Consider the following 23,663-nt stretch of genomic DNA (forward strand, 5'->3'; position numbering starts at 1 on the left):
CAAAGTCTAAGCTTCCAGATGGAAGTTCTGATGAACTTTACCCACGAAAAAAAAAAAATGCTTCATTTACTTGAGCCATGTGATTAGAAAATCAATTTCTAGGGCTTAATGTGTTTAATTTTCTCCTTTAGAGATAAAAATGCCAAATGTTTTCCAAAACATTAAGAAAAATAAAGATTATAACAATCATTTTACTTTTTATTTATTTTTTGTCAGTAGTGGGCCTTGAACTCTGGGCCTGGGCGCTGTCCCTCAGCTCTTCAGCTCAAGGCGAGTGCTCTACCACTTGAGCCACAGCGTCACTTCTGGTTTTCTAGTGGTTTACTGGAGATAAGAGTCTCACGGAGATTCCTGCCTGGGCTGGCTTTGAACCTCAATCCTCAGATCTCAGCCTCCTGAGTAGCTAGGATTACAGGCATGAGCCACCAGCACCCAGCTATAACAATCATTTTAAAACTCAGTGGGAAAAGAAAAAACTTCAAATGTTCATTTTTCTTCCTATTTTCCTTAGAAGTACCAAGTTCAGCTGCTATTCTAGCAATAGTGTAAATGGATGATGGTGTAAATGGAGCATTTACATCTTTCAAAATTCAACGAGTCTCTCTACAGAGTATGTCAGCCAATCCCTGATTTATGAACTGTAGATGTTGTTTAAACACTCAGGTCTGAACTCCAAATGCCTTATTCAGTAGTATCTCAAACTTAACTCAGAACTGTTTACAAAACTGACCTAGTTACCTTTTCCAAACCTAGTTCTACCACCAACCCACCAAGTTGCTTCTCTTTCCTGTATTTCCTGGATCAGAGAATAATCTCAACATCAAGTCAACCTCAAAGCCTTCGCTAATTCCTTGCTGCTTATAGGAGAAAATACAAGGAACATGTTATAAGATCTTTTGGGGTAAGATCTTTAGCCACATATCTTTTCTCTCTGCTACAAAACTCATGGGTCATTGGGCACTGGTGGTTCACACCTGTAATCCTAGCTACTCAGGAGGCTGAGATCTGAGGATAATGGTTTGAAGACAGTCAGGGCAGGAAAGTCTATGACACTCTTATCTCCAATTAATCACCAAAAAGCTGGAAATAGAGCTCTGGCTCAAGGGGTAGATTACTAGCTTTGAGCAATAAAAGCTCAGGAACAGCTCCCAGGCCCTGAGTTCAAGCTACAGGACTGACATGCACATGTGCATGCACACACATATACATGCATGCGTGCACACACACACACACACACACATTGCCATGTGTCCTAGTAATCCTAAAATGGTTACAGGTTCCTGGAATATAAAATCTCCCTGACAAAAGAGGTCACTTGGAAAACTCTCATTTATTCTTTAGGACTCAGATCAATAATCACTTTCCCAGTAAAAATGCTCCATGTGTTTCATCAGGAAGCATGAAGAGCTATCCCTTTCTACTTTCCTAAACTTACAGGACCCTGTGAACTTTAATATTGCTGTTGTGATATATTAGTAATATCTAATATGTTATCTTTTGCCTGTTTGCATCTGTTTTCAACAAATGACTGAGCTCAAAGGCAACTTTGCCTTAACTACAACTTAAGTCTTTAATCTGCCATGAAATGCCCAGGACTCAGTAGAATGTTTTGTAGTTTGAACTGGTTAATTTATTATCAACCAACTGACTTTTATTTTCCATTGTTCAGTCCAATTAAATCACTATATTTTTAAGGTCCAAAAAAGTTAAAGACTATGCAACCACATAGACTTAAGTTGAGTTGCCTCCAAATCAATTCTGAACCTTACAGAGAAAACAATGCTATTCATTGTTCTTATTCCTTAATCTTAAATACACATGGAAAGCCCTTTCTACACATGCTTACAGCAGCTGTCAACTACAAAATGCTAAATGTAAATGTAAAAATAAACTTCCCAAGTGATTTCAAATATTTTGTTAGGAAGCAAACTTCTACCTTCCATACTAAGACGCTCAAATGTCTGTGCCTCAAGAAATCTTGGGGAATGTTTAATCTAAGATTCATGACTCAACAGTAAATTGTTCTATGGTCTTTACAGATAAAGACTCTAACACAGTTTTAATTCTCCCTACAGGGAAGACAATTTCAGAATCAGATACTGGAGAAATAGAAGAAAAAAAAACCTTCATTCTCTTGTTAATGCATCCTTTTGAAGTGTAACAATCCTTGCATATTTACTATTCTATACTAGAACAAATGTTAGAAATAGCAGAAATGAGTACTGGGCATGATGGCTGAGATCTGTAATCCTACCTAGTCAGGAGGCAGATATCAGAAGGATCATGATTCAAGGCAAACTGGACAAAAATTAATGAGATTCTATCAACATGTAAGCCAAACACCGTCATACATAACTACAATCCTAGATACGTGGGAGACCCTAGGTAGGAGCATTACATTCAAAGGTCAGTCCTAGGTAAAAATCCAAGACTCTATCCCAAAAATAACTAAAGAAAAAAGAGCTGGAGAGAGTGATTCAAATGGTAGACTATCTGTCTAAAGCAGGACAGGGAATGAGAAAGGGAAAAGGAAAAGCGGGGGTGGGGAGAAAGGGGGACCGGAAGAAGGAAAAGGACAAGAACCAGACTAGAAGGAAGATTAGAAATAGCAAATAAAAGGATGGGAAGGGGAAACAAAGGAGGAGGCAACAAAGCTTGATAAGAGATGTACTCAGTACCTTGCTCATGTAACTGTAGCCCCTCTGTACGGTATTTTCATTTATCTATTTATCTATCTATCTATCTATCTATCTAGTGACATAATAAAGTAAGCAAGATGAAACAAACCTATTTATGACATACTTTAAAAATGAAATCAGACAAAATAGACTTGATTTAATATGGTTGCTAAAGAAATGCTCTTACAGCCACAGTTATTTACAAATATGATTTCTTTAAAGCTCATTTAAGCAGTATTCAGTTGTGTCTGTTACTTTGTAAAGAAATTAAAACTAAGGTGAGAAGCAAGGCATAGTGCAATAGGAAGAAGATATGCTGAGGAATGTCTTAGCATGAGTTAGAGACTACAAGACTGATATAATGGCACTGGAAATTCCAGGAGTGCATCCGCTCACACCAGGCCTACAGTGCCTGCAAAGGACTCACTCTGCAGGCATTTTTCCTCCACTGTCAGCAGGAGTGGTTCCTGAGAATGCGTTCCAAACTCACTCCCCAGCTGCTCTCAAGCTTATAAGCAGCTGCTGCCTTCCCACCTCCTAATGCTTCTGGTAGTCTGTCAGCACCTCTAAGCTCTGCCATAGCAGGCCCCGGCTGCACTTCAAGGAACCTCTCAACCTGGGACTGTGTGGCTCAAGGCCACAGAGCTGCTGGCTGCGCCCTGTGGCATATATCAGATGCTGAGTTCCTTCTCACCAAACACATGACCTTAATAAAATACCTTAATCCAGGAATTTTTCTAAATCATGACGCAACTTGGTGGAAAACAGTTCAAGCTACAAAAATATTTTAAGAGCATGTCTTTTGTATAAAATGAACCACATCTGTATGAACAGAGCCATACCAACAACAAAAAGGAAAAGAACCTAAAAGACTTTAAATAAAAATGCTATAAAGGAATATACCAAGAATTTAAAGGTAAAGACCCCATGGATTTTTACAATATAGTTGCTTTGTTTTTTTACAGCTGTGAAATGAGATTTTTAAAGTATTAGCCATTTAAATGTCTTAAATTAACATAAGATTCTTTAGCATAGTTTTCCAGACTTCTTTGGAGTATGAAAGAATGGGGTCTCATCATGTGGCCCAGATGGCTTAGAACTCAAAATCCTCTCTGCCTCAGCTTCCCATGTGCTGGATTTTATACATATACATATACGTGCTGGGATTTTATTTATACATATATATGTATGCTACCACACCTGATTGCAAGTCTTAGTTATTGCTCCTTAATAAACAAAAGCTTCGTTGTACAGCGTTACTGTAGATCTATAGTCTTAGTTACAAAAACAAACTAAATATAGCAAAACAGACTAAATATAGCAAAATAGCCTATAAAGACCATCCCAAACTGGGTACAAGTGGTTCATGCCTGAAATCTTAGCTACTCAGTTTGAAGCCAAACCAGGCAGAAAAGTACCCAGGAGACTCTTATCTCCAATTAGCCTTGAGCAAAAGAGCTCAAAGGACAGCCCCCAGGCATTCTAAACAACTCCATATTTTAAAATGTACCAGTACCTTTCTTACATTATAATTGAGTATATTTATTAGTGCTTATGAACTAAAATTATGAGTTGTAATAGCTTTGTTTAGTACATGTGCTACTGAAAAAGAATTTTTAAGTATACCTTGATCTTTGTGTTTCTAAGATATTTCCAAGTCCATTTATGGATCTGAAATTAAAAAAATGAGTAAAAGCAGGTCAAAAGCTAAATGCTCATTTTATTAAGGATACGCAAATCACATTATTTCTAAAATAGAAAGTAAGAAAACACAAATATTGCTGGAACTATATGCAAAAACAAAACTTGAACTTCCTTATAGTTTAATTATTCTTTTTCTTAAAGTTATAAATCTAGTATATTCTACTCACGCATTAAGAAAATACACTATGTTAAAATGTACTGCACAGTGATAGACTAGGGGTGGGCAACATAAAAGAAGACCCTTCACTTTCATCTTCCTATGAAGATACTTTTACTATTAAAAAAAGAGCCTACACTTGAGGCATAAGCATGCATCCACATGCACATACACTCACATGCACACATGAAGACAGAATAACGAAACCCACCAAAAGAGGGAGGAGAGAGGGGAGGAATCAGAATATGGGGGGTGGAGGATGAATTTTTTTAAGTGCACTGTGTGTATGTGGAAATGTCACAATAAAATCCCACATATTATAAATGGTTAAAAATTTAAAAAAATAAAAAAAAATATCCTTCACTTTAGAAAAGACGATTTCAAGGGGACCCGGCTCAGTGGGGGTACAGTATTTACTTAGCATAACATGCACTTCAAATTCATGGGTTCCATTCCCAGTACAACCAAAAGAAAAAAGAAGGAAAGAAGACAAGGAGACAAAGAGAAGAGGGTGGGAAAGGGAGAGGGAAGGAGGGAGGGACTAAGGAACAAAGGACGGGATGGAAGAGTGACAAGAAAATGGGGAGGGAAAGGAAAAGAAAAGAAGGTTTATGTTATCTAGTAATTCTCATGTTCAAATTTCTAGTGATAACCAACTTCTCCCTAAGCACACTGTGAAAATGACTCCACAACTAAAATAGAGGAAAATGGTTCTCTCTATGGCACCAAGAAGTACTTGCAACACAGCAAACACCTCATCTACCTGCCTGTATATATCATCACTTCTTCCATTGTTTTTATGGTTACCAAGATATGTGCTACTTGTTCAAACTTGTTTTCATGGTAAGCCTTCTCACACACAACATTGCGAGGTAAATCTCTCCCTTTCCTTCAAGTACTTCACAAACTGCTTAGCCTTCTCTTTGGAACATGTTCTAAAGGGGGGAAAAAACCCCACAAACCTTCTACACTACAATAATAGGTACAAAAGTGCTTACTGTCATGTAGTACACAGATTTACCAGCACTATCTCAGTATAACTCAAAGCAAACTTATAAGACAGGTATTATTCCTGTTTTACAGATAAAATAAATCCTTAAGAACACTGAGAAACAGACCAGGGATTAGAACTCTAGCAGAACCCATGCTCCATATTCTCAAACGATATCTAAACATTACCTGCTCTCTACATGAAACATCATCTGTATAGTAAAGTTTAAGAATATTACTATTAAAACAAAACCAAATATAGAGAAGAGCTATCAACTTCTCTTGTAATCATTAATCATTGCGAACAACTATTTAATGAATCATAGATTTATCGATTCAGTTTGTAATTTATACTATATGAACCAGTACAACAGAGTCAAAATCTGCTATCAGCAGTAGCTCTGAATATCACTACAGCAATGTAGAGCCACTGTGCACAAAGATACCCCAATAGTAAAATGTTGTAGCATCTCTGTCTGCCTAGTTTAGGTCTTTAAAGACAATTCTAAGCAAAGTCCCTGAACATAACCTCACTTGACATGTCCATCCTTGGTTCCAGAAGGAATGGAGCCTCCAGAACAGTCAGCAATGACCGTTGGCTCACCACCTGTAGTTGAGTATTTACTCAGATTGTCCTGTGTCCACCAGCCTTGCCCATGGACACTGAAGACATTATAGCACGCTGGAAGACAGCTGCCTATGAGGGAAGACACTATCTGAGTCAGGAAAAACTTTGCCAAGGGGCTGGGGAGAGATTTTTTGAAAAAAATAAGCTCTCTAATGTTGCTTGGGAGAGATGGGGAGGGGGAAATTGGGATTCAGAAACTGGCAACATAAGAAAACCCTGGAACCAGGCAAGGCACGTTCATCATTCATAGGAAAGTAAATTCACAGGCTTGGGTAAAGTTGGGGGAAATGGAGTCTGAATACTAGGAAAGGGTGAGAAGACAGGAAAAGAAAAAGAGGAAGTTTGAGGACTATGTATGAATTTGAATTAAATCCTGCAAGCAACGGGCATTATATACATATGTATAATATATATATATATATAATATATAATATATTCTATTGACCTAACATCCAACTATTACATATAACTGTTACATGTAACTCCATAATAATCACTGAGGTAGGTCAACCTTGACCCTTAAGTTTCTTCCAAGCAAATCAGGGGGAAAATATTTTGTATACTGAATCCATGGACATGTAGTTACTTAATTCTCTTAGAATTTTGTAGTAGCTAATGGCTGCTCTCTATTCTAAAAGTAATTCGAGTTAACTTCATTTTAACTGACTCATAAAAATTATACACACTTAATGGGATGGCCAGTGTTTTCAATACATGTATACATTTAGTGTAACACTTAAATCAGGTTAAACACATGTATTTTCTCAAACATTTGTCACCTCCTTATTGTGAAAACATTCAAAATCCTTCCTTCTAGGTTTTTTGCAATATACAATATACAACTGCTATCTAGTGTACCTAATAGTTGTTCGTAATTTGTTTAACTCCTCTTCTGAAATCAAATCTGTTTTATTGATGAGAATCATATCTGCCAAAGCAACTTGCCTAGAACAGCAAGAAAAAAAAAAGAACAGGTGTCAAAAGAAATGTTAAGAAATAACAATTTTGTTATGTTAATATATCAGTTAAGAAATACTTAGGATTCTATAATATTGACTCTACTTGTTCTTCAGGTCATTAAATTGCATTCTCACTAAATAAATTCAGATTTCACTACTCTGAAGCTTTTATGAAGCTAAGCTGCAAAATGTTTATAACCCAAAGAAAAATTTTCAACTTGCTATTTTCTTCATAAAGAAAAGCATACAATTTAGATATTCAGTGAGAGGAATGAGGATAGTCTACTTACTTCTTGTAATATTTACAATTTCTAATAAATGCAGAAAAGAGAGTGACTAAACAGTCATGGCTTTAAAAAAACCTACTTGAGAAGATATATCAGGATCTTATACAAATATCAAGTTCTTCACCACTATAAATATTAATTTCAGTCTCTATAAAAGATAGAAATTCCAAACTGGCAGTATGCTTATAGAACAAAATATATTATTATGATCAGAAATTATGTTTTCTACTAACAGTAAAGAGCTGAGGGATCTTTCATTTTTCCTCAGTTCTTCAGGAAATACTGTTAGTTTTTATTTTGATGGATGTTTGTGCTACTACCTGAGCTTGAATTCTATCATCTCTCACACTTGCTTGGCTTTCTTTCCTCAAAGCTGATATTCTATACTCTACTACTTGAGCTATACTCACAGTCTAACATTTTGCTGGATAATTAGAGATGAAGTGTTTTAGACTTCTCTCTCTCTGCTGATTTCAAACACTGGCCTTCCACCAGATCTCCACCTCCTGAATAGCTATGATTACAGGTAGAAGCCACCAAGAGCATGGCAAATCTCTGGATTATTTGTTCTAATCTAGTCTTATGTTATCTATCAAAGATCACAACCAAATTCTCAAAACTAATTTAATTTTAAATCACTAAAAAGGCAGATTTCAATGGACTGTGTATCATAATCATGTTTCTGTTTATGTAAATTTCATATGAAGAAAGAATGTTCAAACCTCCATACATAAAACAAAAAAAATGCAATCCTTTTGTGTGTGTGCCAATATTAGGGGTTGTGCTCTTGCTTGGTTTTTTCACTCAAAGCTGTCACTACCACTTGAGTCACACTTCCCCTTCCAATAGATACAATCTTTAAATTAAAGGATTTGTACAATCTTCATTTGACCTTTATAAGCATTGGCTATTTTCTATTTAGCTTGTGTATATTTTCTACATTAAATATTTTCCTAAGAGTTACAGCAATATTTAAGTTCATTCTAGTTTGTGTCATAATCACATACAAAATACGGTGTTTATGTAGGTAGGATTACAAAATAAGATAGCATAATATCTCAAAATGATCTGGAATCACTTGCTTGTGTGTTTGTTTGCAATCTTTCTTGCCTACACCTGGACCACCCATCCCAATTCAAAGGATGGGAGCCTCATTGTTAAATTCAGTAGCATATTTAGAGACTGTCATCTACCCTGAATCCTAAATCCCACTGCAAGAATCTGCTAAGTGTAAGCAAACTAACTTAAATAATTATCCATCTAAAGACCAATCAGTTAAGAATACAAAGGTATTTAGGTTTAATATGGTTTATGTGTCAAAAGCATTTCCATATTTTTAACCTTTTCTGGGTAACAATGAACACTGATGCAGTCAGAGCAATAAATGAGCGAGCCTTATTTTTATAATAATCTTCAATTCCAAAGATACTATCCAAGAATAGTTTTCAATGGTAACATTTCTCAAATTCCTCAAAAATCAAAGAACTTCTATGCTCAGCCTTCTCTTTGTAATATAAGTGGTTTTAAATAATATGTTAGCTATCAGACCATGATGAATAGCAGAAATTTATGGGGAAAAATACATTTTCCTTACTCACATTTATACTTTTTAGTTTGTTTTGTGGTGTCATATTAATGAGTTTTTCTTAGTAATGAGTAGAAATCAATATAAACTTTAAATATGAATACCTAGACGCTTCATTGATAAGGCCATCGGGTTTTTCTTCTGTTAAATGCTAAACAAAAAGAAAGTTTGAAAAAAAAAAGTTACTGCGTTATAGTACAAAATCTAATGTCAACAGGAAGGATTTTTCTAAGAGACAGCTTTCTTGCCCCTAATGAGACCATCCCAGAAGTACTTCTAAAAATCTTTCTTGTAGTTTCTTTTTTTTTTTCATTCTTTTTTTTTGGTCAGTGTAAAGCTTGAACTCAGGATGTGGGTGCTGTCACTGAGCCTCTGTGCGCAAGGCTGGTGCTCTACCACTTGAGCTACAGCGCAACTTCTGGTTTTTTGAGTGGTTAATTGGAGATAAGAGTATCAACCAGACTTTTCTGCCCAGGCTAGCTTCAAACCGCGATCCTCAGATCTCAGCCTCCTGAGCAGTTAGTATTCCAGGCATGAGCCACTGGTGCCCGTTCTAGTTTATTTTTCTTAACTGACAGGTAATGGGTAGCCATTGTCACAGGTACAATGTGATGTTCTAGTACATACAAATATACTGATCAACTCGGGATACAGGTTATTCATCATCTGACTCAATGATCAGATTTTATGACAACATTCAAAAGCCTCTTTTCTTGTGTTTTTGAATTCTAGGCTAGTATATTGTGGAATGTAATAATCCTAGGATATTGTGGAATGTAATAGGAACATATTCCCTCTCTTTGGCTATGACTTTGTACCCATTACCTAACTCTCCCCTTCTACCTCAGCCCCTGACATAAAGTCATGCATTACTTGTCTTTTTGTGCTAACTACCTTTCTATCTGAAAGTGTTTTATTCCTCATCTGTACATTTTTCTATGGTGAGTCTAGGACAGTGAGGAAATTAAAATTGTATACTCCTGCCCTTTCTTTTTCTTAAAAAGACACCCCTCCCCATTTAAAATGTACCACAAAATCATAAAAACTGTAGTTCCAAATTTATGTACTTTTTTATAAAGCTGTTTTTGTTCTAAACATTCATTATTAGTTATACAAATGAAGATAACCATTGAAATGTTACTTTCTTGAAATCTAACATCCATCCATCCATCCTTCTGTTCCTATTAACTCTCTATCCCAAAACCATACACAGGATGAACTAAGTACCAGGCCCTTTAATTTCCCTTAAAAGAGAGATGGCGGGAAGAACACAAACCTAAACTCATAGCTGAGTAATCTAGACTCCTAACGCAACTGTTCATTTTATTAATCTCTCCAGAGTCAGGCTAGCTCCCTTTAAAAGACTTTGCCATTGATTTCAAGAGCCAAGAGGTGGGGTTTTTGTTTGTTTGTTTAGTTTTGTTTTGCGGTACTAGGAATTGAGCTCAAGGTCTTGCCCTTGCTAGGCAGGTGTTTTACTGAGGAATGCCTTCAGCTCCATCTTGACACTGGTTATTTGTGAGATCAGATCTCACTTCTTGATGTCTGGAATCCAATCTGCCTATTTATGCCTCACAAAGGTAGAATGACAGGTGTGTACCGCAGCATCCAGCAACTGTTTGAGAAAGAGTGAAAAAATATTTTTGTTCGAGCTGGCCTCAAACCAGATTCTCCCATTATCTCAACTCCCAAGTGACTAGGATCACAATCATGAACCACTGGGATCTGAATCATGAGGCACATGAAAACATCTCTCTGAAGCTAGCTTCCCTCCCTATATTTCTACTTACATCCTAAAGGCATCAACTTGCCATAAGGAAAATGGCGATTTTCAACTCTGAAAAATCATATCCACCCCTCATCACCTCAATGCTCAACAGAGGTTTCCTAGCACAATAAAAAGACTGGTTACTAAGGTATTGATGAATAGTAATACTCTATATATTTGAATTGAATGTCACATATATTAAATTCCTTTAGTTATATTATTTCATTTAGACTTTATAGTGATTATGGGAAATAATTATTCTTATTGTATAAAGAATCTTAAAACCCTCACCATCACAGGATGCCATATTTAGATACCACCCCAGAGCTATTGCTATTATTACTTTTATTGAAGTATCGAGAGAATGAAAATGACTATCAGACCCTAGACAAATGCTTGGCACAGAAACCCAACACATAGCTCTTGAATTAACTGTAGTTAACACCCCACCACACACTTATTTGCTAACATAGATACAGAGATGTTGGAATATGAAAAATGCTATGTCATAAATCCCTTTCCGTTGAACAGTAAATCTACTTAACAATGACCCAGTGGTAACAAGGCTTTTGCTTCTGGATGATCATGTAACATTGCAGGTAATTTTAAAACTGAAAAAAAGCTGTGTACTAGCTGGAATTCCAGCTACTCAGGAAGCTGAGAGCTGAGGATTGTGATTTGAAGGCAACCCAACCAAAAAAGTCTATGAGATTTTTATTTCCAGTTAGCTATCAAAAAGCCAAAAGTGGTACTGGGAAGGTAGCTCAGTGGTAGAGTGCTTGCCTTGCATGCATGAGGCCCTGGGTTCGATACCTCAGCACTACATAAACAAAAAAAAGCCAGAAGTGGTGCTGTTGCTCAAGTGGTACGGTGCTAGGCTTGAGCTGAAGAGCTGAGGAACAGCAGCCAGGCCCAGAGTTCAGGCCCCACACCTGACCAAAAAAAAAAACAAAAATAAAACCAACCACAAGTGGAATTATGGTTCAAGTGGCAGAGTGCCAGCTTTGAGCAAAAAAGCCAAGTAAGAGTTTGAGACCTTGTGTTCAATTCCCAGTAAAACAAATTTAAAAAATAAACTACTCTGGAATATTTTTCAAAATATAATATTGTTGACCTTACATATCTGGCTGTGAGTTTAGAAAGCACAAAAATAATGACAGAAGTATCAGCTATGTGTTTTAAAATTATGTAACCATTTGCTTCTCTAAAAGATTAGATATCTCCATTCAAAGCTAAATAGAATTGACTAACATTTTATTAGTTCCAGACAGTCAGGAAGTATTAAATGTAAAAATAGTAGCAATCTCCCCAAATATAAGCCTGCCAACACACACAAGTCTATTAAGAATATGACATGTAATAATCACAGATAATTATGGCTCGTTTATGAGCTGATGAATGTTGACTGTTTCACATTCAACTATATACCCATATCTCAGAATATATTATTAGGTACACACACATATGTCAGGAGAGCAAGTATGTACTTGTAATATACACAATTTTGGCTTTAACTCAATAAATTTAGAAGGGAAAGAAACCAAGAAATCCTTTGACATAACACTACTGTAGATATATAGAAGGAATACAAGGTATCCTCTTCTGCAAAATAAACAAGCTGGACCAGAAAGCCATTAGTAAAATTAAGACTATCCTATAACTCACTGGCTAAGTAAGAACAGTGTTATTGACCACGGTGGGAAAATATCTGTATCAATGATGTCAGACATCATTTAGAGAAGGAGTAGCAGCAGCAATTTCTTTCATATAGATTCTTTCAAACAGATCTAATACTTTCACTTTAAAAAAAAACACAGGACTGCATAATGTTTATTTTTCTGGCCTTTCCCAAGGCAAATTGTTTTCTGACTGAATTGTCTCAACAGTTTGTGCAATATAACAGAGGAGCCAAAAAGAAACTGCTCACTTGACCTTTTATGTGTAACTTCATTCATTGATTCTATTGCATTAAATGCTGTCACATTTGTAGACCTGAAAAGAACAATGTCAGTAGCCTGGGTGTCAAGTCTTGAGAATAGAGAGCTGTCATTTTCACTTGTCCAATTCTTTGCCCATGATTAAAAAATGAATATTTCAGATCAATGGGTGACAATCCCATTAGAGTGATAGCCCATGATATCAATTACCATTTCAGTTTCAATTTTGCTGGCTGGCCACAGGGTACCATTTCTCAGCTTTACTTGTGATGGGCTGGCTCTGTGAAGCATGACACCCTTAAATTGCTGCCCATTATCCAAGTGTCATTACTTGTACTGCCTCGGAATTCTCTGAATCCCAAGCAGCTACTGAGGTCAAGCTTTGCAACCAGAGGAATTGGACAAGTTGGCAAATTCTTTATATAAAGGCAAAGTTATTTATCTGGCATTTGACTTTGAAAATCTAAAGTTTCTATTATCCTGACAGTATGTCAGTTTTGTGTAGGTTTATTGATTTAATAATTTAAGAGGTTTTATCAAGGTGGCAGGGGGTTAAACATATACTGTGTTTGCATTATTCAGAATGCTGCTTTGTTTTTTTTCAGCATCTATCATTCAGATAATAGATTCTATTTAAGTCTTCACTACACCCAATTATGCATTTAACGTTCCATAATCTTAAACCAGTTTTACTTTGGGTGTAGCATGTTAAGTCTATAAACAACAAATGAAATGACCTATCTGTTATCTATGCTATTACCAAATTTGGTAATAAAATGATAAAGGAGGTGGATTCAGACATGTCTATAATAGATAAGTCCTCCAAAATGAAGAATTTGGCAGTTTGAAGGGATTATTTTTTTAACAATTTGTTTGAAATACGATTTTAAAAGCCAGTAGATTTATAAAGTAAAACTACAAAAATATTATAATTTGAGGGATCTTTGATTTCTATTCTATTCACAAATTTTGGAGTCTTTGATTATTACTCTATTCATAAATTTAAAATTTAGACTCCAACAAAGGAATTCTCTTCCGAACTTCTAAGATCAGGGCACTCTATGGGAGAGAGGATGAAGGGCTGGTTGAGGAGTGCTGGAGACCCTTTGATGAACTGCATATATCTTCACTCAAGATTCGGAAGAAAAACTTCAAAAATCAACAAGTACAGCTAAGTCAGGGAACAGAATTCAAGTGACTAATTTTTTAAATACTGACTTAAACCTCTTGAAACTTTCTTACTTTGGTCCCTGAGGATATGTCTGGATTGCTGTGGGGATAGCTGGGACAGAGGATAAATTCATTCTCTGATTCTTTTAGTAACAATACTTCACTTGGGGAGTTGAAAGACGCTGTTGTATTTAATGTAACAATATGCTTTTAAGTCATATTAAGGACAGTTTACAAATTGAAGCCAACTAAATGCAATTTAGAATCTAAGCAGTGATCTAAGCCAATCACTCCAGCAGTGTCTTTTGATGGGGAATTTCTCCTCATTGGCCCTATGTATAAATCCTAATTTCCTCAAGATGAAGTAAAGCACTATTTATTATTGTTGTTGTTATTATTATCTTTAGGTAGTTGTACAAAAAGGGTTTCAATCCAACAAGTGTGATTATCAGTACAGATAATCAAGTCCAATCCAACAAGTGTGATTATCAGTACAGATAATCAAGTCCAATTCAACAATGTGTCTTCATCAGTCACGCCTTCCATCCTTCTCCTCCATCTTTTCCAATCCAGTCCCCAAGTTATGGTGTTCCATTTTCACACACGTACATTGAATATAATGACTGTATTTCCCTCTCTTTCTCTATTTGTAAAGCAGTTTCTTTCACAACTGACTTCCAGCTTATGTTTGGTAGCAATTTTACAAAGTAATGTTTTTACTAAGCTTAAGTTCTTTCACCAAACAGAAAATTTATCTATATTGGGGTTGAATTGTGCTGGAATTACATACTCAAACTTTATCCTAACCCCACATCCTTATTATGAAATATTATAGTAAGTCTAAATTTTACCTTAACATCAAACAAGAATAGAAATAATATCATTTAAAAACACAAAAAGATACTTTAAAATGTAAATTATCTATTATTCAAAATACTATTTTGAAAAAAATTTTAAGAAAAGTTTCAAACAGATACAGAGACAAAATAATACAATGAAATGTTATTTTCCTAGCTCTTAACACTTAGCAACTCATAATCTTTCAACTTACTTTTAATCCATATTTTGAATCTACAACAGTTATGATACCTATAAAGGAATAAACATTTTAATCACCTTTAAAAAATTTTTTATTTATACTGCACAACCGTAGTTGAGAAAAAATAAAACTAATGTTTTTGAGTTTATAAATGCTATTCGCTTTTTTCTCTTACTAATACAATTCAATAAAATAAATGCATTTCAAATATGAACTAAGTGCCTAGCACTGTTTATAAGAACCAAGAAGGCATAAATTTTAAATTAAATTAGCAAACAAGAAAAAAGATTCCTTTGGTGATTAAAAGCTTACCATCCAAAACATAATGAATTTCATAAAGTAAAATGTGATACATTACAGAAGTCAAGTTATTCTCCTAGTTTATTTCCACATAATTAAAATCAAAATTCTCTTAACAGTTAAATAATCTAAAGAATTGGAGACATTTTAGGTTATCTGATGCCTAGACTCTCTAAGCACAGCTCATAAAAACATTTTATATTATACTGCAAGTATCTAAATTCTCAATCAGTTCAGCTAAAAAAAATATGACCTGACAATAAAAATAAATTTGCCTAAAAGCAAAAGAAAATTAACTTACCATCAAGATAAATCTCACTCCCTAAGTCAGCATCAACCCAAAACATGGAAGCCACAGCACCTGGAAGAACACATTACAGTATTCACTAAATAAAATTTCTGCAACCTTTAAAGCATGATTTTATCTGTTTTAATGTGTCCTGACAGAATTAGCAGGCAAACATACACACTGGCTAAACTTGGACTTTCAGTCATTCTACTAGAAGGAACCTTTTACTATTTACAGTCATTTCTAGCCCTCTGTTTCCTCAAAAACATAAACAAAGAAGACAAACTCTTGCCACATACAGCAAGCTTGTGTTGATGTCGCCTTATTTACCAACTGATGGTAGCAAGCAATTTGGGCATGGGACTTATTTTCATCTCCTGAATATTCATATGGTTCACAAATTCTTGCCTCAAAGGAAAAATGAACAAAACATAAGACAACTCCAAAGTCATTTTGTCCAAAAAAGGAATTTCATGTGATTTTCATAGAAGAAGAACAGGAGTAAAATTATATGAATTCTCTGGTGTTAGTGATTGATTTTCTCACCATTTGCTTAGTACTGTGCATAAAATTTGGGTCTGAGGAAAAACTTATTTGTAAGTAATAAGTTAAAGCTTGTTTTTGACAGAATCGGCTTGAAGATCAAACCACACAGCCTGATTAGTGTGCCACCGCACAAGAAAAAGAAAACTGACAGCAAGGAAAGTATGTGATTTTTTCCAAAGCATCTCAGGCCCAGTTAGTGACAGTGCTGTCTGAAAGAATGAGCATCGGGGAAATAAGGAGAAGTAAACTCATTCCACTGTGTGAAGCTGCTCACATACCCTGACAAGATGTGGTCCCCCAAGCATCACTCTGTGTCAACACTGAAATGCCTGTCAGCTGCTTACAGTGATTACTCATGCAAGATATAGCAAGGGCCACAAGATCTAATGGTTTCCTGATACCTATTGATTTTTTTTCCCCCAAAACTTAATAGGTTTCCAATTTGACTGAAATAGGATTTGTGAGTAACTGAGGCTGAATCAATGCCTGTCCTTCTCAAGGAAATTACTGTACCATGACAACTATTTAACTTAGAACTGGGGAGTCTCTGTCTCCTAAACAGGAAACAACTGATTTGCCAATATGAATTTCCTTCACTTTCTTAGCTAAAGACATGATTTCAATTAATAGGGGAACAACAACAACAAAAAAGTAAATCTATTGCATCATTACTCCAAAAATAAGTCACAATTTTTTTTTCACTTGGTGAGACACCTAACATTATATATAAAAAGTTCTATAAGTTTAAAAAATTGTTGATTTCTATTCAGATAAATAGGCTTAACTATTACCACTAACATTTGCCTATCATTAAAGCTGAACTGTCAGAGTATATTAAAGCTTTTAAGGAACTATGTAAAATCTGTATAGAGGTGTTAGGAATGGGTATTCAGGGAAAGGAAACAAGAGTGATTTTTCTCCTTCGGGAACACTGTTTTGGGTACTACCTACATGCAGTGGGGAGAAACTAGGGATGCTTCTAAACATTCTATAAAGCCCAAGACAGCTCCACTCCCGACACATAATTTAAATGACAGATGTCATTTGTGACAAAGCATTACCTCTGAACCAGATTACAGAATTTCCCTTCTTCAAAACTTTATAAAACAATAAGAGCAATGGACCAAACCTGAACTCTTAGCTTCTGATATTGGGAAGATCATTGTTTGAGGTCAGCCTGGGTAAAAAGTCTAATTTCAGCACGAGGTCCTTCCTGAGTTCAAACCCTAGTACCAGTACCAAAAACAAACAAAAAACAATACCACACACACAGAAACTCCTATTGTAAATTTCGAAGAATGACATCATCAAAATAAGAAACAATTCTATGTGTGTTACGGTCATTCCTAAGCCACCTACCAATAGGAGGGCTTTGAAAATTCAAAATCTTACAACTTATCAGAAATGCCTCCCAAAATGACTAGTAGTAGATATGAGGAAAAAATAAGTAATAAAGGGAAATCTCAACAAAATTCAAAAGTTTCTAACCATCTCTATGCTTGAGAGAGGACATTTAGTCTAGGGTTGAGAGCAAAAGAGAGCCAGAGGTCTGAAGTTTGATGATGCTCCCACACAAAGTATCATACCAATCACAAGGTGATCCTACTGGATATTTTTAAGAGAGCAGGGCCTAATAGACACATTGCCTGCCCAATCTGAGTTTCTGGGCTCCCTAATATTTCTTTGCTTCTCTTTTCTCAATATCCAGCTTTCAAGTGAGGGCTCAAGGAAACACATTTGGGGATCTGGGATATAGCTGAGCTGTAGAGTGCTTTGCCCAACACACTTGAAGACAGGGGTCTGACTCACAACACCACTCCCTCCACACACTCACAAAAGAAGTTTAAGTAAGCCAGGTGCCAGTGGCTCATGTCTGTAATCCTAGCTACTCAAAGGCTAGATCTAAGGATCCTGGTTCCAAGCTATCCCAGATAAGAACGTGTGTGAGACTCTTATCTCCAATTAACCACCAAAAGTCAGAAGTAGAGGTGTCACTTGAATGGTAGAATTCTAGCCTTGAGCCAAAAAGCTCAGACACAGTGCCCACGCCCTGAGTTTAAGCCCCAGGATTGGCACAAAAATAAAACTTTAAGATAGGTAGAGTATTAAAAAGAATTCTTTATCAATACCACAAGTAAATAAAATTTCTCTGAGCCTGCTATATCAAGCACAAATACATGCATTATAAGAGAAAAAAACAAAAGAAGAGATAAACAATAAAAAGGCAAGAAAAAAACTGAAAAAATGAATAGGGCACATAAATAACAAAGAACTGATTCTGGAAGGAAACTTAACCTAAGAGAAAACAACAAGAAAACATTCCAAAGGACTTCTTTATAAAAAGAACCTAAAAAACTATAAGGAGAGCTTATATACTGCTGAAACAAATGTGGAGTCAATATAACACTACTGCTTCACCAATTCATTCATTTGAAACAGTGAACAATGAATAGACACTCAGAGAGGCAAAGCTACTGGCAAAAAGAAGACTTGAGACAATCTCAGTAAATGCAGGTGCAACAGCTGGGCCAAAATAACAATTAGAACTGGTGAGAGAGAACAAAGTAAACTCGATATGAAGAGAACAGAGCTCCTAAGCAGAGTACCCACTTTTCAGCCTAGGCAGAAAAGGTTGTAAGATGCCATCTCCAATTAACCAACAAAATGTCTTACTGGAGGCATAAATGAAATAGTAGAGCATTAAACTCATGTCTATTGTAAAGGACCTAACTAGCTCCAACTTTGAAAACATAGAAATGTTATTCTAAAACACATTTATGTACAATAACCACTGATTATATTTGAATCCTTTGTATACTTCAATGTTTCTTTTAGGCCACTGTGATCCTTATTCTACCTCACTCTCAAAGACTATGGTATGGGCCAGACTCACACAACAAGCACTATGTGTTCTCAGAAGAAATATTTTACCGAAAAGTCCTTCATGAAAATAAGGAGACCTTATTAGAGTTTAGTAAGAAGGTAAACTTGCTAGAAACAAGTCAATTTGATGTAGATTTCCATAGAAAGGTATATATTTCTCTATTCACTGGTAAAAAGCTTTATGACTAAGCATTAATTTTACACTTGAAAAAGACTCAGGACACTTGGTTTAACTTACATCTTTGATGTCTTATAAAAGTATTTACAAATAAAATTATTACAATTTTATTAATAGAAAAATACAATGCTAAGACTTAATTTATGGGAAATCAGTACTGCTAGGATAGGAGTCCAAAAACCTTTATATATCTCTATTTTAACCCTTTAGGAAAACTAACAGAGGGCCTGGAGTATAGCTTGTTCTTAGCCAGAACAAAGTCCTGGGTTCAATCCTCTGCAAAATTTTTTAAAAAGAAAAAAAATTATAACAATTAAATATGTACACAAAAGCAGAATAGCTCCAGTTTTCCCCTAAATTTCCCTTTTTTACATTTTTAATTTTTTAAAAATTTTATTGTAAAGGTGATATACAGAAGGGTTACAGTTACATAAAAATTTCCCATTTTTAACAACATTTTTCCTACCAAGAAACTTCAATCAACTTCAAATTTTATAAACTGTTTAAAATACCAAGAAATAGTTTGATCATCTGTGATGCAATTCAGAATTTTTCCTCTTTTGAATTAAAACTTAAATACAAAGTAAAGCTTTAATATTCATTTAAAATATTTTTCTAATAAAGCCAGGTGCTGGTGGCCTATGTCTGTAATTCTAGCTACTCAGGAGACTGAGTAGCACACACACACCCACATACACACAAAGACAGAAGTGGAGATAGGGCTCAAGTAGTATAGTGCCAGCCTTGAGCAGAAAAGCTCAGGGACAGTGCCTAGGCCCTGAATTCAAACTCCAGAACTGGCATACACACAAAAAAAGAAAAAGTCTTTAATACAAACACTAAAAATACCAAAGAATGATATTCTGATTAATGTCATTTCTTACCAGGATCTGCTAGCCCAGTGGTCTCTAACAGTATGTAATCAAATTTTCCCTTCTTCTGCATCAAATTCTCAATAGCTCTAAGGCCACTGTCCCTGGAAAATTACAAGACACAGTTGGTTACCAGAATGATTTAAAATTATTGTAAAAATGTTAAACTACATTCAGTAGCACATCAAAATGTCCTTAAGATACATGAAAATTAAACTCCTTCCTAATCTTCTCAGAGAATATCCATGCAAGTGGGGCATGGAGGTGGCATGCCTATAATTCCGTCACTTCAGAGGCGGGGGCACAGGCTCACAGGTTTGAGGCCAGCCTGGTCTACATGGTGTGATATGGTGAGACCTTGCCTCAAAATTTTTTTAAAAAGTCTATCCATGACTTATGAATGAAGAGAAGAAAACAGGTGCATGTACTATCGGATAAAAAGAAGTATATATCCTGGCACTCATGGTTCACACCTGTAATCTTTGGTACTTAAGAGAGTGAGACCTGGAGGATAATAGTATGAAGCCAGCCCAGGCAGAAAAGCCCTTGAGATTCTATCTCTAATTGACAAAGAAAAAGCTGGACTAGAGGTGTGGCTTAAATGGTAAAGTGCCATCCATAAGCAAGCAAATGGAGTAAAAGCAAAAGGCCATGAGATCAAATCACAGCACAAACACACATACAAAAGGAAATGTGCATGATGAGATAGTATTTTTATTATACTTAAAAGTAGAGAGGGCCTTATCTGACCGAAGTAATTTTATTATTTTTATAGGTTTATGAAAGAAAAATGTCAACATCTAAGATAATGATAAAATTTATGACCTACAGTAGTTTAAAGGGACAGCTAAAATAATACTATCATTATGTATCAGTTAATTCTATTGTAAATTAGAGTACTAGGTCAAATTTCCTTTTCTTCTTATACCAAAAATGAAGGAAAATACTGAATGTATTAAAATTTGGTTGGTTAAGAACGTGTTATGACTACTTCATTCTTCCTAATAGCATCAAACACTTCAAGTAGCAAGTGAAGAAACCTGATTCACTAGAGTACACAAAATCAAAAGTACATGAATTCCTAATTTATCCAAGAAACATCTGAATGCTACTAGGATTCTAAACATCTTAATGAACAAAACAGATACTGTCCTTGGACACTTAACTGGTAGAATGTAAAATTCTTCTCCTTTTTCTTCTTGCTAATCCTAGGGCTTGAACTCAGGGTCTGGGTGCTGTCCCTGAGCCTCTTTGTGCTCAAGGCTAGTGCTCTACCACTCGAGCCACAGCAGAAGAGATTGGAAATAAGAACCCATGGTCTTTTCTGTCCGGGCTGGCTTCAAATTGCGACCCTCAGATTTCAGCCTCCTGAGTAGCTAAGATAACAGGCATGAGCCACTGGCACTGGCTTCGTTTTCCTTTTTGATAGTCATTTAGTTTTGTTTTTAGAGGCTCTATATTTGAAAATAAAACTGACATGTTAAAAATAATAATTTTTTACATAAGAAGTGGGACTTTCATAGAAAAGACATTACAAATTAAATAAATCCTGAAATCAAAAACACTAGGAAAAAAGTCCACACCAGACACTGGTAGCTCACTCTGTAATCCTACCTACTTAGGAGAATGAGATCTAAAGATCATGGTTCAAAGTCAGCCTGGGCAGTAAAGTCTGTGAAACTCTTACCGTCAATAAACTGCCAAAAAAGCCAAAAGTGGAGCTGTGGCTCAAGTGGTAAAGTACTAGCTCAGGGATAGCATCTCGACCCTGAGTTCAAGCCTCTGACAGGTTAAAAAAAAAAAAAACCTCACCAGGAGGAAAAAGGCATTAGAGCAGATAGAAAAATTAGTAGCAAGAAACAGTTTATAAGAGAATGAGTTTGAGAACATCTGTTTGCTACTTGGAAATATAATTAAGCAAAGTGTATAAACTGAGGTAAACTACACAAGAAAATCAAAACTGAACACATAACAGTAAACCCGCAGGCACATATTCCTTACTTTACTGAGCAGCAGAGACAACCATTTCCAAGTTCCAGCCACTCTTCATAGAGCTCGCCACCTTGGCTGACAGCCAAGGATTTCTCTACCGCACTTCCTAGAAAAAGGAACAAACACTTTTTAGACTATCAAAGCTCAGGGTATTCAAAATGAACAGATTTCAACAACTAAAATTAAAATGTGTATTCTTTTAAGCTGGTCAAATGGCCTAAATATTTAAATACAGTCTTCCGGATTATTTTAGCTTTTAAGTCCCTAAACAAGTACTGAACATACCTATTTCCTACTTAGGTCTCTTACTTGCCTTCTTACATTTCTTCATAAAGGAACTAGCCTGAAAGCATTTTTTTTTTCTTGTCCAAAGTAAAAATTCTAGAAAGATTCAACTATTTTTTAGATTGGTGCTTGTTTGTCTTTTCACCTCTTACAAATGTATCTATTTTTCTTTTTATATTTTTCCTCTAATTGTTTCTACTATATCGATTGTCTCCAGTATGAGTAAAAAGCCTAATACATTCTTTTTTTTATGTTTTATTTTTTATTTTAATTAATAAGTTTTTTATTGTGAAAATACTGTGCAGAGGGGTTACAATTACATGAGCAAGGTAATGAGTACATTTCTTATCAAGCATTATTGCCTCCTCCTTTTGTTTTTTCCTTACCATTCCTGCCCTCCCATCTCCACGACTACACCCCCCCCCACCAAAAGCCTAATACATTCTAAAGGCCTTTGAACAGAATATCTATGCTCATTCCCAAGTTACTTTTAGTCAAATATAGAAATATTCCTTAATAATGCTTATTTGGGAAAGAATTAGATACATACATTTGTTCTAAAAATGACTTAAAATGTTTTATTTTTCTTGTAATATACCAAACCTAGAGAAAGGTGTTAAATAGAAAAAAATATTTTTACTTGTATATACGTTACTCATATTTCAGTTAGGTGATGATAAAGAGCTTTTAAAGGGTTGTTATACAACTTAGGATATATAAGACATTAGTAAAACATGAAAGAAAGTATTAAGAATGCTGTGAAGGATAAAACTGTGAAAATGATCCCCAAACTAGAGAAAAACGTTAAGAAATAATGACAAGTAAATGTAACCAGTCTCCCATAGAAATCAGTTCATAAGAAGCCAGGAAAACATTGTGATTAGTAATCCTAGGATTTGAAGAAGTTAGAGGGAGAAGAAGGCTTCCTTAGCATGCATGAAAAAGGTCCTAGGAAATCCCTAGCACCGCAAAAAGAAAAGATTTTTATTTTGTCTAAAAGGACTTTCCTAGCTATAACCAGGAGACTGAGGCACAACTTGAGCCATACAGGGACCCCAATGAGATAGTGAAACCAGAAATCAAGTTTTATTAACAGGTATCCAGTGCTACTCATAAAGCCTAACTCTTTCACATACTTATATCTGAAAAATATGTACAATTTAAATACTATAACAACAGAAATTATATATTGTTAAAAGTGAAATTTTACCAAATGAAAACTATAAAAGTTACCAAAATATTACATTTAACACATTTTTTACCAGTTCAGTATTTAAGACAAAAAGGGTGAAAAGTTAAACAGATATGATGCTTAGAGTCCACAAGAGACCATATGTTTAACGTACGTGTGTGTGTGTGTGTGTGTGTGTGTGTGTGTGTGTGTGTGTGTGTGTGTGTGTGTGTGTGTGTGTGTGT

General features: G+C 35.4%; 1 protein-coding gene across 5 annotated transcripts in view; it reads right to left on the minus strand.

Annotated features, from left to right (window-relative positions):
* Positions 1 to 23,663, minus strand: part of LOC105987259 (COBW domain-containing protein 1-like) — a 43,665-nt gene that overhangs the window by 14,300 nt on the left and 5,702 nt on the right. For 2 of the 5 annotated variants that reach the window (XM_013018467.1, XM_013018471.1), the window contains exons 3-10: positions 21,972 to 22,068; positions 19,983 to 20,074; positions 15,504 to 15,563; positions 14,915 to 14,952; positions 10,589 to 10,603; positions 9,093 to 9,139; positions 7,016 to 7,102; positions 4,305 to 4,349 (exon numbers count right to left, since the gene is read on the minus strand). In XM_013018467.1, coding sequence (XP_012873921.1) covers positions 4,305 to 4,349; positions 7,016 to 7,102; positions 9,093 to 9,139; positions 10,589 to 10,603; positions 14,915 to 14,952; positions 15,504 to 15,563; positions 19,983 to 20,074; positions 21,972 to 22,068 — 481 coding nt within the window. The remainder of the gene's footprint in view (positions 1 to 4,304; positions 4,350 to 7,015; positions 7,103 to 9,092; positions 9,140 to 10,588; positions 10,604 to 14,914; positions 14,953 to 15,503; positions 15,564 to 19,982; positions 20,075 to 21,971; positions 22,069 to 23,663) is intronic. The other 3 variants (XM_013018469.1, XM_013018468.1, XM_013018470.1) reach the window with 3 other exon arrangements.

Source organism: Dipodomys ordii, unplaced genomic scaffold (assembly GCF_000151885.1).
Source record: "Dipodomys ordii isolate 6190 unplaced genomic scaffold, Dord_2.0 Scaffold40, whole genome shotgun sequence".
NCBI lineage: Eukaryota > Metazoa > Chordata > Mammalia > Rodentia > Heteromyidae > Dipodomys > Dipodomys ordii.